Source organism: Cervus elaphus, chromosome 19 (assembly GCF_910594005.1).
Source record: "Cervus elaphus chromosome 19, mCerEla1.1, whole genome shotgun sequence".
In the NCBI taxonomy this organism is placed as follows: Eukaryota; Metazoa; Chordata; class Mammalia; order Artiodactyla; family Cervidae; genus Cervus; species Cervus elaphus.
In genome coordinates this window covers 3,548,101-3,564,602 of record NC_057833.1, presented here as the reverse complement: position 1 = coordinate 3,564,602, position 16,502 = coordinate 3,548,101, and the positions used below count along the sequence as shown (strand labels likewise).

At 40.1% G+C, this 16,502-nt stretch overlaps 1 protein-coding gene across 2 annotated transcripts in view; it reads left to right on the top strand.

Annotated features, from left to right (window-relative positions):
• WWTR1 (WW domain containing transcription regulator 1) overlaps positions 1-15,357 on the top strand; it is a 138,204-nt gene extending 122,847 nt beyond the window's left edge. For both annotated transcript variants that reach the window (XM_043874739.1, XM_043874738.1), the window contains exons 5-7: positions 4,358-4,491; positions 6,389-6,501; positions 11,957-15,357. In XM_043874739.1, coding sequence (XP_043730674.1) covers positions 4,358-4,491; positions 6,389-6,501; positions 11,957-12,141 — 432 coding nt within the window. In that variant the 3' untranslated portion in view covers positions 12,142-15,357. The remainder of the gene's footprint in view (positions 1-4,357; positions 4,492-6,388; positions 6,502-11,956) is intronic.
• Positions 15,358-16,502: the final 1,145 nt, after the last annotated feature.

Here is a 16,502-nt window from a genome sequence, read left to right as displayed (position 1 = left end):
TGGAGGAGAGGTAGGGGGGAGAGACAGACCAGGGGCTGAGGTGTGCTTCCAGCTTAGCCTCTGGTATCCGGCCTGGGCTGGGGCAGCTGAGGGGGAGCACGGGCTGGGGCAGCTGGCGGGGAGCACGGGCTGAGGGCCGCTGCCCCGCCCGCTCTGAGTCGGGGGCCTGAGTCACAGCCTGGACCCGCCTCGTTCCCCTGTCCCCGTTTGCACGTCAGCTCTCTCAGTCCTGTGCCCCATCTTCAGCCTTTGCCTCAGCTGTTTTCGTTCCATCAGTCTTAACTCCACATCGTAGTCAAAGTAAAGTCAGGCGTTTGCCTTTCATTTCTGCCCCTGTGAGGGGAGGGGATGTCATGTGGCAGCTAAATTCACACTGGATCTAGGGCTTAATTTTATACCTAAATTTAGTTTAGTTTTTTTGTTTGTTTGTTTTTTAAGTAAAAATCCTCCCTTGTTTGGATGAGGACATGTTAGGTTAGTTCTTTTATTTCCAAACCTTAGATTTTGTACTGCTCTTCTTCAATTTGTGAACAGAAATAGGAAACTTATATATATATATAGACCTTTAAAAATTCTAAATATGCAATATATTATTAAATATATAATTATATATCTTATGTAAAATATAATTGAATGAAATGAAGCTTCTCACTATTGCCCAATTATATTAAAATTTAATTTTATGTTATATAAAAAGGTTTACAAACCTGTCCTTGTTTTGTTTTTTTTTTTAAAGCTATATTTTTAGCCTTGCTGACTCATGATGAATTTCACACTTGGTATAATCTTCCAAGGTGAAAGCTGATCAGGAAAAAGTGTCAGACCACTCAAAGTGGATTAGTTCCATGTTGTAGTGTGACTTTTAAGATGGTTTATTTTTACTTTAGTTTTGTTGGGATTGGAATACAGAACATGAGGTGCCAGTAATCGTAATATTTAGTTAACACGTATTAAATGATCTTGTATGCCAGCGCTGTTCTGGGTGCAGTGTGTTACCTCACTTTATCTCCACAGCTTTCCTATTGGGCGGATTCTATTATTATCCCCAGTTTACATATCAGGAACAAAAATATTAAATAACTGGCTGGGAGATGGCATGGCCCCAGATGCTGCTCCTGATGACTCTGCCCTTCTCCCCACCTTCTGTGTTGGGAGCAGGAAAGACGCAGTCAGATCATTTCATTAGGATGGCATATGAGCCTGGCTAGTTGGGATGTATACAACAGACTATTGTTTTACTCATATTTGTGGTTGGGGGTGAGAATTGAATGTTCTTAGTTAATTTTTTCTTTTATTATTAATTGAAAATATTTCCATTTGAATTCCAGTGATTTTTCATTTCTTCACTGAGTGAATATTTATCAAGTACCTAGTAAATGTCTGGGTTGTTATACCCAGTGCAGACACAGAAAATGAACATGATAAATAAGATCTCTTTCCTCTGGAGCTTACACTCTAAAGAGAAGGACAGACAGTAAATATGTCAGTTGCCATGAAGAACATTTAGTGTAATCTCTGAAGAGATTGCGTCTGTTGAGACAGACATCAGTGAGGGAACGAACTTTGGGACGATCTGAGGAGTGTGTTCCAAGCAGAAGGAACAGTTGGGACAGAGGCCAACAGTGGGAGGAGCAGTGGGAAGGGAATGAGGGAGTGAGGGGGGCCATGTCCCAGACAAAGGAGGAGACGCGGCCAGCGATGCCAGGCAGGCTTGTGGGCCACTGTGGGTAGGCAGCGTGTGGGTTCAGAGTCAGGGGCCAGCATCACCTTCCCAGTGGCTGCTGTGACATAAGATGGTCTCATAAGAATCTCAAAGAAAGTGTCGCACTCTCCCCGCACCCCGAAAACCTCTGTATCTCAGACTGGCCTGATTTATATTTCGGAGCTAGTTTTCAGGTATATTCAACACATGTTCCGTCTTCTCCCATTTGTTAGTTATTTCAAGGTGAAAATGAGATCGTGAGCCCCCTCCAGGCAGAACAAAGCATTCATTGCCTCTTATGATAATAGGGTCAAATCCTCCAAGTATTGAATCATTTGGAAAATATGGATGCGGAGCAATGGAACTTCAGGTATCTTTCATTTAAAATAGAGAGAGGAGAAGTGAAAAGGCACCATTAAACATTTCCACCAATATAGTATAAAATTCATCCAGCTTTGGTTATTATAAATAGTCCTTTTGAATTTCATTTATATATTTAGCCACTCATAAGCATTCTTTTAAAATAAATACTCTATTAGAACTATCCCAGGAGTAACTTAAATGAACAGGAAAGCTTAAAATATTGAAAATATTAAAAATTATAAAATTTTATAAAATTATAAAAAAAATTAAAAATATTAAAAATATAAAATATTAAAACTAAAATATTAAAATAAAAACACATATTATTTTATGTATTTCTACAATAATAATTCATATATATTGTGTATATATATATATATATATTTATCCAATGAAGTTCCAGAAATGATTCTTATTAGGTTTAAATTCAGACCACCTGGAAATTGCAAATTCATCTAGTGTTCTTAAGATATACGGTGATAAAATTGCATCACATGTAAAGAAATGCAGCAATCTCTTCAAATTGTATGTTTAAAAGGATAGCTGTTTAAGGGTAAACTCCACATTTATTCAGAATGATTGGAGAATGGGAATATTCTAGTTAAAGTTGATTTTCTTTTTTGGATAATGAAGGTTATTGCCTGCAGGATCTTTGCATTTACTGTCTATAAAGGACTAAAAATTGCATCATTGCCTCGCTGTTTCAGACTGTGGTGTGTGTATATGAGTGTGTTTGAGGGGCTGGTGGGCCCTGTGTTCCTCACACCAGGTCCAAGACCTGTTATTCTTATGTGTGAAGCCTCCAGGGAAACTTTGGTTAGAAGATAAGGTTTCTAATGAACACTGCTTACCACATAAAGACAACTATAGCAAATAATTCAATTTTTCTACATGTATTCAGAAGGTACTTCTAGGATTGGAATTATGGACTGAAATCCCCCTTTAAAAATCTCCTTTTCTTGGGGGGGCGGTTTGCTTTTCATAGATTATTGAGTAAAATTTAGGTTAGTTAAGTATTGAATTATTTGAAATCTGGATGGACAGAAGTGAACCAGGAACCCTTTCTAGACAGGGTACTTATTTCAGCATAAATTTAAAATGCAGTTTCTTATCACTCAGATCTTCATGGTTTGTAATAGTCATGCTGCCATAACTCCTAGGAACAGTATGATGAACCCTAGTAACCGAAAGTTTTTATAGCCGATGACCTCACTAGACTTGTCTAGACAGCAGTTACTCTGTTGCTGTCTAAAATCCTCACTTCTTAGGGCTGGAAGAAATCTAACGCAGACCCTGTAGCTTCGATGGCCTGAACATTCTGTTTGCTGTTGTAGCCTTGGTTTTGGGGTTTGAGGGATGGCAAGGCCAGTGGTTCCGCTTGGGTAGTGGGAAAGATAGGCATACACATGGGAAGGGCCTCACTTTGGTTTTGGACACATGGAAAAATACACAAAAGTTTTATCCTCTGGAAACAGCAGCAAATTTGAAAGGAATGTGATGTCTGGTCATGCTTGTCAAAATGGGAGAGACTCCCTGGAGGTTACATTTAGAGAAAGTAATTGCAGACAAATTTGTAACCTTTTGGATTGACTCTCCTTGGCAAAATCATGTTAGCTTAAAAAAAAATGCTGGTGTTTTAATTTTTGCTAATGAAATCCATATGCTGTCAAACAGTTAATCGTCAAGTGAGATTTGGGTTGGATCTGCATGCTTCTCCAAACTTCAGCCATTTTAGTCAACAGAATAATTAGTCAAATAGAAAAACCGATTGACTAGCAAACTTTTAAACCGGTTGCTTTGCTCTCCTGGTTATCATCTAAAACTGCCAGTTGTGATTTAACACAGAGCTTGAACTCTGTAATTCCACAGCTTTACCGGGCTGTAAGTGGTAAAGACCAGAATGTACCTGCTAGGCCAGAAGAGTCCAGTTGCTTTGACTGATTTAGATTTGGTCTGATCACTTGGGGTAAAAATAACCTTGTCCTTGAGAAAGTGTCTTGAGAGGTCTTTATATGATTTGGGTGGGTTGGACAGTTTCTCCGTCAGTGCCTTGAGGGCAAATATTACATGAGCTTCTCATTAACTTTGGTGTCTGTGAGAAAGTGACTTATGCCTGTAAGACTTCTTGAGAGAAAGAACACTAATGATTTCCTGATGATTCTGACTTACGAGGAATAAACATGAAGTGCTTTTGTGTTTGGTGAAAAGTTTTTGTGTGAAGCGTCCTTTGCTCCAGTCCTTGTAAGGAGTGAATCACAGTTGCCTCTCCCCCTGACGGTCACCTTTCTGCAGGAAGCCGCCCTCTGTAGACAGCTCCCCATGGAGGCCGAGACTCTCGCCACGGTTCAGCCTGCTGTCAACCCTTCTGCCATGACCCCAGACATGAGATCCATCACTAATAACAGCTCGGATCCTTTCCTCAATGGGTAAGTCAACATTTTGAGGCCACTTATTTTTGCTCTCTTTATTATGAGGTTTAGAGTATAATAGATCTTTGTTTATACTGGGAAAAGTTGGGGAGCTTGGAGGTTGGGGTGAGGATAGAGGGAGGATGTGGAGGACGTGGCAGAGAAAAGAAAAGCAGACAAGAAGTCACCAATTTTTTTTTTTTTTAATCTCGAATTCAAAAACTGATGCTATGGCATGGAATAAACCCCTAGTCAATAATTTGAAAATAAGGATGAATTTATGATTTCAATAGTATGGTGTTTTGTAGTAATTATTTAGAAGAATTTTGTGGTTTGATGTAGCCAGTGGAGATAAAAACATGTTACATGGCAAATACAAGCAAAACAATTAAGAGGTGGTGTTTGTGGTGAAATATGAGTAAGGTTTATAGTTAATAGTATTATTATGGTTATTGTTGTTTAGGCATGAATTTATGGACTCTGTCTCGACCTTATGGACTGTAGCCCACCAGGCCCTTCTGTCCATGGGATTTCCCAGGCACGAATACTGGAGTGGGTTGCCATTTCCTTCTTTGGGTGATCTTCCCGACCCAGGGATCAAACCCAGGTCTCCTGCATTGGTAGGCAGATTCTTTCCCGCTGAGCCATCAGGGAAGCCAGTTAATAGTGTTATACATCGTCAGTTCCCGAGATCGATCCTCGTACTGTGGTTACGTACCGTGTCCTTGGGGGAGCTGCACCCAGGATGCGCAGGAACGCTGTATTTTTTTTACATCTTCTGTGTGAGTCTAAAATTATCTCACAATTAAAGAACAGAATAAAACAAAAAGTGTTGTTTTAAAATATGAGACATATGAGCAGAAGGCAAAGGTAATTGAACCAGAAATATCTTCATGAGTAGAACTAGTCAACCTTAACTGTAGCCTTTTAAACCCAAATAAAGGGCAGTTTCTATTTCCTATGTCTTTTCTGCCCTTGCGGAGGCTTCAGGCAACGAGCAGATACAGTTATGAAAGTTACTAAAGATAGAGAGATGAATGAAAACAAACAGTAATCAAAATACTGAAGGAAAGGAGATTCTAAATGACTGATACACAAATAATTCAAATGTCCAGAAAAAATGTAAAGAATAACTTAAGGTTTACACACATACCCAACACCCAGGTTTTTCATATTTACATTGATCTTATTTTTTAAAATAAATATTACAACTAATATTTAAACTCTTCCCCACCACCCCTGAAATACATTTCTTTTCCTTTTTCCCTGCCTAGTGGTAGCCACCATTTGGAAATTGTTGTATATCCATCACACCTATGTTTAGACTTCTCATTGCCTGTCAGAGGCTTCCCAGTTGGCACTACTGATAAAGAATTATCTGCCAGTGCAAGAGACACAAAAGACCTGGGTTTGATCCCTGTGTCAGGAAGATCCCCTGGAGGAGGAAATGGCAACCCAGTTCAGCATTCTTACAATTCCATGGACAGAGAAGCCTGGCGGGCTATAGTCCACGGGGCCGCAAAGGGTTGGACACGACTGTGCATGTGTGTAAACACACACACACACATTGCCTGTCAATGTCGGTATCCAGAAGCAACATTCAACATCTTTTTTCGTTTTTTTTTTTTTAATTTACATATATGGTATCATTCTCTATATGTATTGTTATTTTATTTTATTGTTATTTTCAGATGAAAAAGGAATCAGTATCAATTTATTATGACTGGCCGGTTGGTTTTTTCTTTGCTTACAATTGATTAATTTCATCGACACAGGGATCTATGTTTCAAAATTAAAACGAGGTTCAAAGTCTACCTCCCTTTGTTATCTGGAACATCAGGCAGATCTACATTAGTTGGGGGTCTTCACGATTACATTTTAATTTTAAAATGTCCTCCTATCTTTTGCTCTGCAGGGGGCCGTATCATTCGAGGGAGCAGAGCACAGACAGCGGCCTGGGGCTGGGGTGCTACAGTGTCCCCACGACTCCAGAGGACTTCCTCAGCAACGTGGATGAGATGGACACAGGTGAGGGCCAGGCCCGTGAAGCTTTGCAGTGGGTTTGGACTTTTAAAGAGGACTAAACTCTTTAGTCCTCTCAGTTCTTTTTTGCTTTTTTGACCACACTGCGAGGCCTGCAGGATCTTAGTTCCCCGACCGGAGTTCGAACCTGTGCCCCATGCAGTGATCCTCTCAATTCTAAAATCCAACCAGAAACACTTAACCTCAACAACCTGAACTGACAGCCGCAAAGCCCCCAGAACCCAGGCACCATTAATAAACTCCAGCTCCTTCCCTATAGTTTATACAGATGTAGTTTTATATTTGGGCACAGGATGTTAACTTCTGCTTTTTTTCTTTCTTCTCTCCTTCCTTCCCTCCCTCCTTTCCTCCCTCCCTTCCTTTTCTTGTCTGCTTTATTTAAGCCCTTTCCTCATAGTTGCATTAACATGCCGCTGTCTGCTTTACCATTCTTTCACAATGGAATATTTATACTTCTCTAGCTTTTTGTTGTAATGTACAGGCCACCAGTATGCAGAGTTTTTCAAGTCATGATTGCATTTGGGAAGCAATTGGCAGTGGACTTCTGGAAAGTTAAGCAACTCAGAGGATTCTAAATTGTCAGCTCCAAGTCCTCACAGTGTCCTCCTTCAGCAATTAAATTTAAGTAGTTCCTGACCTGCTCTGCCTTCAGGCCAGGCCTCAGCTGGCTTGCTGGTTACCTCTTTTTCTCCACTTCTCCAGGAGCAAGGCCTCCACACTTGGTCTAGATTTAATTTTCAAAGTCCTAAACTCTCAGAAGATAGTCTTTTGAACCAAAATTAAATGGCAGCTCACAACCAGGACCTACAGGAAACTACAGCACAGGAAACGATATTCAGTATCTTGAAATAACATGTGATGGAAAAGAATCTGGAAAAGAATATATATGTACAGTTGCTTTGCTGTATACCTAAAACTAACACGATGCTGTAAATCAGCCGTACTTCAATTAAAAAGAAAAAAACCTAAACGTAGACTTTAAAAAAATGAAGAATAGCTGACATGTCCCTCTTTGGAGCTGCTCGAGTAAGTTTCTCCTCCGTCACCGCTGATGATAGAAAGTTGTTCTGTGATGAGAAGGATTGTTTTCCCCGGTGCCACTGTCCAGGGGACCCACGTTGGTCACCTTCTGTTCCTCGATGGCTGTGCTTTATGCTCTGAGACTAAGCAGTTGGTCAGACAAGATGCAGGCTCTGCCAGAGCGTAGGGGCAGCTGCTCGGGGCTCTCTCTGCAGCCCGTCATCTCTGTTCAGAGAACTGCACAGACTGTCTTGTGAGGAGTCACCCAGGAATAGTTGGAACTCTTTGTTTTGTTAGCCTTCGATTTATTACCTCAGCCTTCTGCCTCCCTTCCTGCCTCCCTCCCTCTCTTTCTTTATCCTTCTCTTTATTTTTTGGTGTGAGATTCATCTTAGCCTCTTTGGAACGGCTTAATGAAGTGGCTCCCTCCCATGTTTAATAATTATTTGCTTTCATCTTTTCAACATTGGAAAGCTAGTAAGCATAGAAAGCAAAGTTAAATAAGAAAAGACTCAGGAAATCTAAATATAAGCAAGTTTGACCTTTAAGACATTTTTTTGTTTTGTTTTTAATTGGAAGATAATTGTTCTAGAATGTTGTGTTGTTTCTGGTGCACAACAAGGTGAAGCAGTCATAAATACACATAATCCCCTCCCTCCTGACCTTCCCTCCCACCCGTTAGGTCATCACAGAGCCCCCAGCAAGGCTCCCAGAGCTACACAGCAACTTCCCACTGGCTGGATATCTTTTAAAAAGTATTTATTTATTTGGCTGTGCCACATCTTGGTTGCCGCATGTGAGATCTAGTTCCCTGTCCAGAGGTTGAACCCAGACCTTCTGCAGTGGGATGGTGGAGCTGTAGCCCTAGAGGACTGGGGAGGTCTCTAGCTTGACTTTAAAATGTGAAAACAGATGGATTCTAGTCTTTGGCTTTTTTAAAATGACATTGAGAGTAGATAAGTAGGGGATGTTTTGAAACCAAAATGTGGAATTAAGTTATGTCCTGTAAAGAACATAGTCCTTGCAGACGGGCCACCTGAACTGGATCTTTGCTTCTCTACTCCTTAGTAGTAACACTGGTCAGTTACGTAACCCCCCAGGGCCTCAGATTTCTCACCCGTAAAGTGGGAGTAATGTGCGCCCCTGGCACCGTGGTGAGGCATCATGAGGTCATAGCCCTTGGCACAGAGTTCTCTGTCCTTCTGAGAAAGATGAAGTATCATCCAAGAAGGGTGAGATTGGTCCTATTAAATGTGGGGGTTCCAGGTTAGCCTGGCTTAGCGAGTGCTGAATTTACAGTCACATCTGTAACGTCTTTATAGGAAGTGGGCATAAGCCCCCTCAAGGGGAGACCTGTAGTTTATTACACAGGAACAAGGAAAGGAAAAGCCAAGCGATGGGCAGCGCTCAGCTGAGGCTGGAAAAGGTCTGGTGGGCCCGCTGATCACATGCTGACCACATGCTAAATGGTGACAATTCAGCCAGACACTCCCTTTGTGAAAGACACGTGGAAACAACAGCTGGACCTGGTGTTAGAGACATAGGAGAACACAGCAGATGGAATAATAGGAGCACAGGCTGGAGGTCGTCCACTTTCCAGAATGTTCTACAATAATCACACCTTCTAAGAACTTCTTTTTTTTTTGTCTGTCTCATTTTTATTCATCCATTCATTTTTATTATTGATGCAAATGTGCATCTTTTTTTAAAGTTGAAGTATAGTTGCCATGAGATATTATATGTTACAGGTGTATGATACAGTGATTCACAAGTTTTAAAGGTGATATTCCATTTATAGTTATTGTGAAATGTTGGCTATATCCCCCATGTTGTATAATATGTCCCACTTTTCAAATGAAGAAAACTGTAATGACCAAAAAGATTATTATGAGGTTGCAAAGCTACTCCAAGGAGAGATATTTTTAAGATTGTTAGCCTTAATGAAGAACCTTAATTAGTCTCATCATGATTTCTGAGGAGAAAAGCTAAGAGAATTTTTTAAAGCAGAGGATTTTATTTGGTTAAAAAAAGTCAGTTCTTGAGTTATTGAAAACGTAAAATGGGAAATCAGTTGAGGTGGATATTTCTATGTGCATATGAAGAAAAAAAGACATCCAGCACTTTAGATCAGGTAATTTTTCAGGGCAGATAATTTTTTTTTAAGCCTAATTTCCTTCTGTTACAATCTATTGGGTAGGAAAAAGTTATTTGGATTTTTTTTTTTTTTTTCTAAACTAACCTTGTTTTTCAATGTCAGTAACACAACAGTCCTGAGGTCATGTTGAACTCATTTTAATTTTTCAAATGACTGCTTTTTGCAGTGCAAGTCCTATAAAATATTCCCAAGAGTCACTGGTATTTTATGAGTTTGTAGAAAAGCCATGAAGTTTTGCTACCTCCAAAACTGTAAGTGTGATTATGTTTCCCTTGTTGCTATGAAAGAAGTAATTTTTCTCCTTGGAAAATGCATATTATTAAAATGAGTTTTCTCCCATTTTGTCTAGAATAGTAAAATCTCTATGCAGGCTTCTTAGGAAGCCTGAAGTACTTGTATGACGCAAAAGCTAATTGAATAAGTTTCTTAGAAATGATTCCATGGTGAAAGCTGGCCGTAGTTATCAATGCACCTCAGACTTTGAGGTGTATTTTATCCCTTCAGAAAACTGATTGGGGCTGTTGGAATGAACCAGTTGTTCTGATATTATGTAATTAATTAGCCATGACTGAGTTCTCTCAGCACAGTCAACAAACATTTATGGTGTTTCTGTATTTGTGTATGTGTTTATGTGGGCTTCCCTGGTAACTCGGTCGGTAAAGAATCTGCCTGCAATGCAGGAGACATGGGTTTGATCCCTGAGTTGGGAAGATCCTCTGGAGAAGGAAATGGCAACCCACTCCAGGATCCTGCCTGGAGAATTCCATAGACAGAGGAGCCTGGCAGGCCACAGTCCATAGGGTCACAAAGAGTCAGATAAGACTTAGCGACTAAATCACCAAGTGTTTAATTTATGTGTGAATGAGGCCCAGAGCCTCGTACCACGTGTGGCAGATATGATACTGCACCTACCTCCCAATTTCAGACAAGTGAGTGTCTTAGGCCACACAGCTGAAAAGCTCCATCTCCTGGCACAATAGTCTGTACGTTTTCTCCTATCCTGTCATTCATGAAGGATGTGTTCTTCATGTCATATCCCAGACACTGAAATTTCCTCTCCAGTAGTATTCTCTCAACTAGGTTCTGCAGACTTTAGTTCTGTTAGGATATAAATTCTGCCAAAATTGGATTCGAGGAGGTGATAGTGGCTTAAACAAAATAGAACAGATTTTCCTTACTACAAAACTTCTCAGAACCTATATGGTCCCATGCATTGTAACTCATATGCCTTGTGAGAATACCCTACTCGATAGCTGTGGGGTGTATGTACATGGGTAGTGAAGCGGGCAATCTGCAGAAGCCACTTTCTAAAATACTTTGAACATGATCCCCAGAGTTGTCAATGAAGATTGTTTTTTAATAACATAGTTAAAAGAACCTCCTCACTACCACCTTTGAACATAAAGAGGATGATATGGGCAAATTTGAGTTTATAATTAAATTGTTGGGTTATAGCTCTGTGATAAGGTTTTTATGACTGTCGGGGCCTCTCTGCTCAAACCAGCTCTTCGTGCCATTGTCATGGGAAGTCAGTGATGGTAGGTCAGATCCACAGTGTCCTCATGTTCTCCTTTCCTGTGTCCCTGAACTTACCCATTCTGGACCATGTCTACCCAGAACAATTAGAGCTTCACCCAGCATCTCTGTGTCGCTTAGGCATGAGCACCACCAACTCAGTTTCAGTAACATGGTAGCTGAAATTTTGCAAGGAGACGAAATATTTGCAGCCTGCAGCAAATAAAATCTTCTGGTGGAATGTGAGCACAGTGGAAATGAAGATGAGAGTTATGTGGACAATTGAACTTGCTCCTCTTTTCAGGAGCCTTAAAAAAGAGTTAAATAGGGTTCATCTGTGCTATTTTTCTAGATTCCACGTATGTGTGTTAATATACGATATTTGTTTTTCTCTTTCTGACTTACTTCACTCTGCAGGAATAGAAACAGAGAGAACAGATGTGCGGACGAGGCGGGATGGGGAAGGTGGGATGAGTTGGAGATTGGGACTGACCTATATATATGACCATGTGTAAAATAGGTAGCTATTAGGAGCCTGCTGTAAGCACGGGAGCTCAGCTCAGAGCTCTGTGACGTCCTAGAAGGGTGGGCTGAGGAGTAAGGTGGGGAGTAAGAGGTTTCTAGGAGGAAGTAGAAACACGTGTACATGTAGCTGATTGACTTCATTGTACAGCAGAAGCCAACACAGCATCGTAAAGCAATTATACTGCCATAAAAGGATTAAAATGGTTTCATTCCTTTCCATCACAGGAGAAAACACAGGACAGACACCCGTGAACATCAACCCTCAGCAGACCCGTTTCCCTGACTTTCTTGACTGTCTTCCGGGAACCAACGTTGATCTAGGAACTTTGGAATCTGAAGATCTGATCCCCCTCTTCAATGATGTAGAATCCGCTCTGAACAAAAGCGAGCCTTTTCTAACCTGGCTGTAATTAATACCATTGTAGCTTGGATGCAGCCATGACCTGACATTTCCTGGGCCTCTTGGAAAAAGTGATGGGGCAGAGCAAGGCGGCAGGTGAGACGCTGCCTCCTTTCCTTGTGGCCAGTTTAATAATTGCCTGGATTTGATTGGCAGTCACTTAAGTTAAACATGAATAAACATTCTATTTCTGTTTTCTGCAAGCCTGCATTCCTGTGATGGGTTGTGCAGCAGAATTGATTACGCAGAATTGCTTCTCTGTTTTCCTCTCTGCTACCCCATGACTAAGCTTCATGGGTGTTAGCTGAAATTTATACATCAATTGATTATAAACCATGAAAAACTGATGACCACAGGCAGTGACTTTTGACAGGTGGCTCGGTCCAGGAAATGTACACAAAACTCGACCTGATTTACAGTTTCAAAAACTGTATTGATGACATTAGTACCAAATGCTTTAAAGAATATTTAACTTGAGCTTTAAAAATCATTGTACTGATAGTAAAATTCTGCTGTTTGGAATACAAAGTAGTTTTCAATCCATGCAGGTTCTGATGGCTCTTATTACCTGTATTCACAAAGGCACAGAGTCCTCTTGTAGTTTATGCTTCATCATTTTACCGCACAGCATCTAGACAACTAGTCCTTCCAACAGGAGAGTGGCGATGGCATTAGTCTCAGTTCCTCCACCAAGATCTCGTGAAAGAGAAAGAGACCAGTCGGGTACTAATTATGAGCATTTATTAAACAAAATGTTTTTAAACGACAAGTTGGATTTTTAAAAAACTTACAGCTTAGAACTTGACGTTTATTTTATGAAGCACTATCAATTGGTGACTGATGACAAAGGGCAGCCAAATGTTTTTGTTAAATCAGTGGCAACTGTATTTTTGTCTTTTTGAAACTGCTCTGAAAACATCAGGACCACGTAGCTTTCAACCGGATGGCGCCCAGTGAGCTGTTGCTTTTAAAATCCTGAAGCCTTCTTGGTTTTTTTTTTCTTTCAAGATTTCTAGGGTTTAAAATAATCTTATCTATGAAGCTGTTTGAAGGATGAAGCAGATCTCTGACTGACGGGTCAAAAAATGCCCCCTGAGGGTGTATGGTGGAGACCCTTAGTGTTTCCGAAGTCACTAAAGTTGATTCCTAGGTGTATTATCCTAATCCTGTTTGCTACAGTTGGTATAGAAAGGCATGAAATATGTACTCAGTACCTCTTATGTAACCAAAACTGTTTTGTTTTTTTTTTTTTTAGCTTTTAAGGACTGAGAGAGAGCATCAGGTTCGCCTGGCATGCACTCTGCCTGCATTGCCAATGAAGTCCTCAAGTGTTTAATATTTTGAACTGACATTATTTATAATCTATGAATTTAATATCTTTTTTGAGAGACATTAATAATGCAGGTCTCTGAGAGGAACCTTTCCATTCCCAAAGGGGCTTATTTGCTGGGGATCTGAGATCCTTTTTGATCTACCAAAAGATAGACAGGCAGAATACATCTTATCTTGTTGGAATGAAGGCAAGTGTAAAGGTCAGAGATGAAGTAGTAACGTTAGGGAATACAGTGGAAAGGCTACTAGGTGTGAGATGGAAACAGACAAGCTAGACGAGCCGGAGGTGTGAGGTGCCCCCAAAGAGCAGAGCAGTGATTTTCTCCCGCAGCCCTTGTCCCAGAAGACTGTTGTGGGAGAAAAGAAGGCTTCGGTGCACTTTATGAGGGAGGAGGCCAGCGCTCGTGTCCCCCCGTCCACGCTGATGTTAAGTGAGGAGGCGGATGAGGGCATAAACCTACCGTTGCTCCCAACACAATGAAGTGACTTTTTTCCCCTGAAGGACCCATGGTTTCTCTTCCTCTGATTCCATCTCTTTCTCAAAACGCTCTGAGAGATGAGGGTAGATGTTTCGGTTGCTACTGTATTGAAGGGAGCACTATTTCTTTTTCTCTTCTGTTAGCAATAGTTGCAAAAAGCATTGTACATTCTTTCTAAGAAAAAGCAAAAAAAAAAAAAAAAAGACTCAAAAACAAGGGACCTAGTAAAACTGAGCAGTGTTACTGTATTTTTAAAAAATATTTTTATAGATTCATTTTCAGGTTATTAAACATTAAAGAAACAATTATCCCTCCTTTTTTTAAGTAGTTAAAACATTGATGATTTGTATTATCAATTTTTAGAAATAATTTCCTAGTAAGCTTGTGGCATTAGAAGATACTAGAAGAATTGTTTTTTTTTAGTGAAATTAGTTGGAACATTTATTAATGAACATAACAATTATTTTTCCAGAATTAGATACAGATCCTGACTACATGTTTACTAATAAATGAAGCCAGATCTAATTTTTGTTATTTTTAAGGCCATGAATATGGCCTTTGTTAAAGAACACTAAAGCTAGAAATCTAAAAACAACTTTTTAAAGGTTCTTTGCTATTATTGTAAGTGTTAAAACCCCTGCAGAATTCATGATAAGGTGCTATTTATACTATATTTCTTATTATAAAATGACTGCCAAATATCATGTCTTTTTAGTCCTAAATCAATCAGTAGATTTCAACATTTCATCCAGATTAAAAATGGAAAAATAATTTCAGAAATCTTTCTTTTAAGGTGTTTTCTTTCCCTGATAAAACACATTTCCTTGAAGTAAATACATTGTCAAGACCTATTTGCAGTTCTGTTAAATCTAAGTAATTGTTAGTGTTTCACCAGAGAATTTAGGATGTGATCTGCCTTTCTTTCGCTGATTATACAATGTAAGTAAAAACAGAGTAAGACAGTTAGTGTGCTGGGGGTGCTACTGACTCCAGCTTAGCAGAAAGTCTCTCTGGAGAAGAAGGTGATCTGGAGTGATAGAGTTTTGCTAATGACAAGTGGTGTTCTCACAACAGAATTAGAAAGCAGCTTCCAGAAGCGCAACTTTCATGGCAAGCAAAAGCTGTTAACTAAAGGAAATTGTAGATGAATTTAACTGGGAAAGTAGGTGATCAACAGAGACCGTTTCCCTAACACACTACATCATTCATGTGTCCGTACTTTAACTTTTTAAAAAATTGTTTCTACATTTTGTAATATGATATATGTGTGTTTATTTTTAATTCAGATTGCTATGCATACAGAGAGTGTGCAGAAAAATCAATCAGATCAAACTGTTCTACCTGGAGTTTGGTACTGGTTTTTACTTCTCTGATTCTGTATAAGAAAAATAAATACAATTGAATTTCCACTTGGAGCCTTTATCTTGTCATGATTTGTGTGTGTTCTTTTTACGAAGGGCTTTGGGTGGTACTGGAGGGAGGTTTATGTAACCTTCCTGGCAGACAATGAAGGAAAGAAAATTTTGTAGGCAAACATTTTTTTGGCTCAAGTGCCTGGTTTTCAATACTCTAAATATCCAGAGTTCTGGCTTCTACTTTATTTGAAGCAACTCACTGAGACTTTAAAAAGTATGTGTGTGTGTGTCTTTGTGCTAAGTCACTTCAGTCATGTCTGACTTTTTGTAACCCCATGGACCATAGCCCGCCAGGCTCCCCTGTCCAGGGGATTCTCCAGGCAAGAATACTGGCGTGGGTAGCCATTTCCTCTTCCAGGGGATCTTCCCGACCTAGGAACTGAACCCGAGTCAGCCCTTCCCAAAACCTTGCAGATTTGACTGAAACACCAGGACTACAGTATTTTTCTTCGTTTCTCTGTTATTAGCAACATGCTGTGGCTTCTTGGGCATCCCTGGTGCTCAGACGGTAAAGAATGCAATGCGGGCGGCCTGGTTCCGTCGCTGGGTTGGGAAGATCCCCTGGAGGAGGCCATAGCAACCAGCTCCAGTATTCTTGCTTGGAGCATCCCATGGACAGAGGAGCTTGGCGGGCTACAGAACACAGGGTCACGAAGTGTCAGACACGACTGAGCATCTAACCTCAGCGTGACTTCTTGTCCAACCAAAATCAGCTCGTCCTTCGTCCTGTGACTGTGTTTCCGCTGTCTTCTGAGCCCCTGATGCGGGCTGTGCTGACTTTTTATGATGTGAGGGCACTTTTAGGAGCAGAGCATTTTTAAGCAGAAGCACTCAGCTGAACAACAAGAGAAGAAATCCTGGGGGAAACAACTTAGTCCAGAGTCTAAGCCTCATGCATCTTTTTAAAAACTATTTCATCATCACTTTTAAGTTAACAGAGGCTCTCTGTTCAAAGTGTTACAAGTACAAACATGTATAAAGTAAAAATATGAAAGTTCTCTATCTTTCAAATCTCACAGTTTAAAAAATATGTTTGTTAGACTTTTTCCCCCCCATAAGCTGGATTTTTTTTTTAACAAAAGGAGAGCAATTGTGTGTGAAGTTTTGAAGCTTTCATTTTTTTCTCTGAATAATAATATTACCAA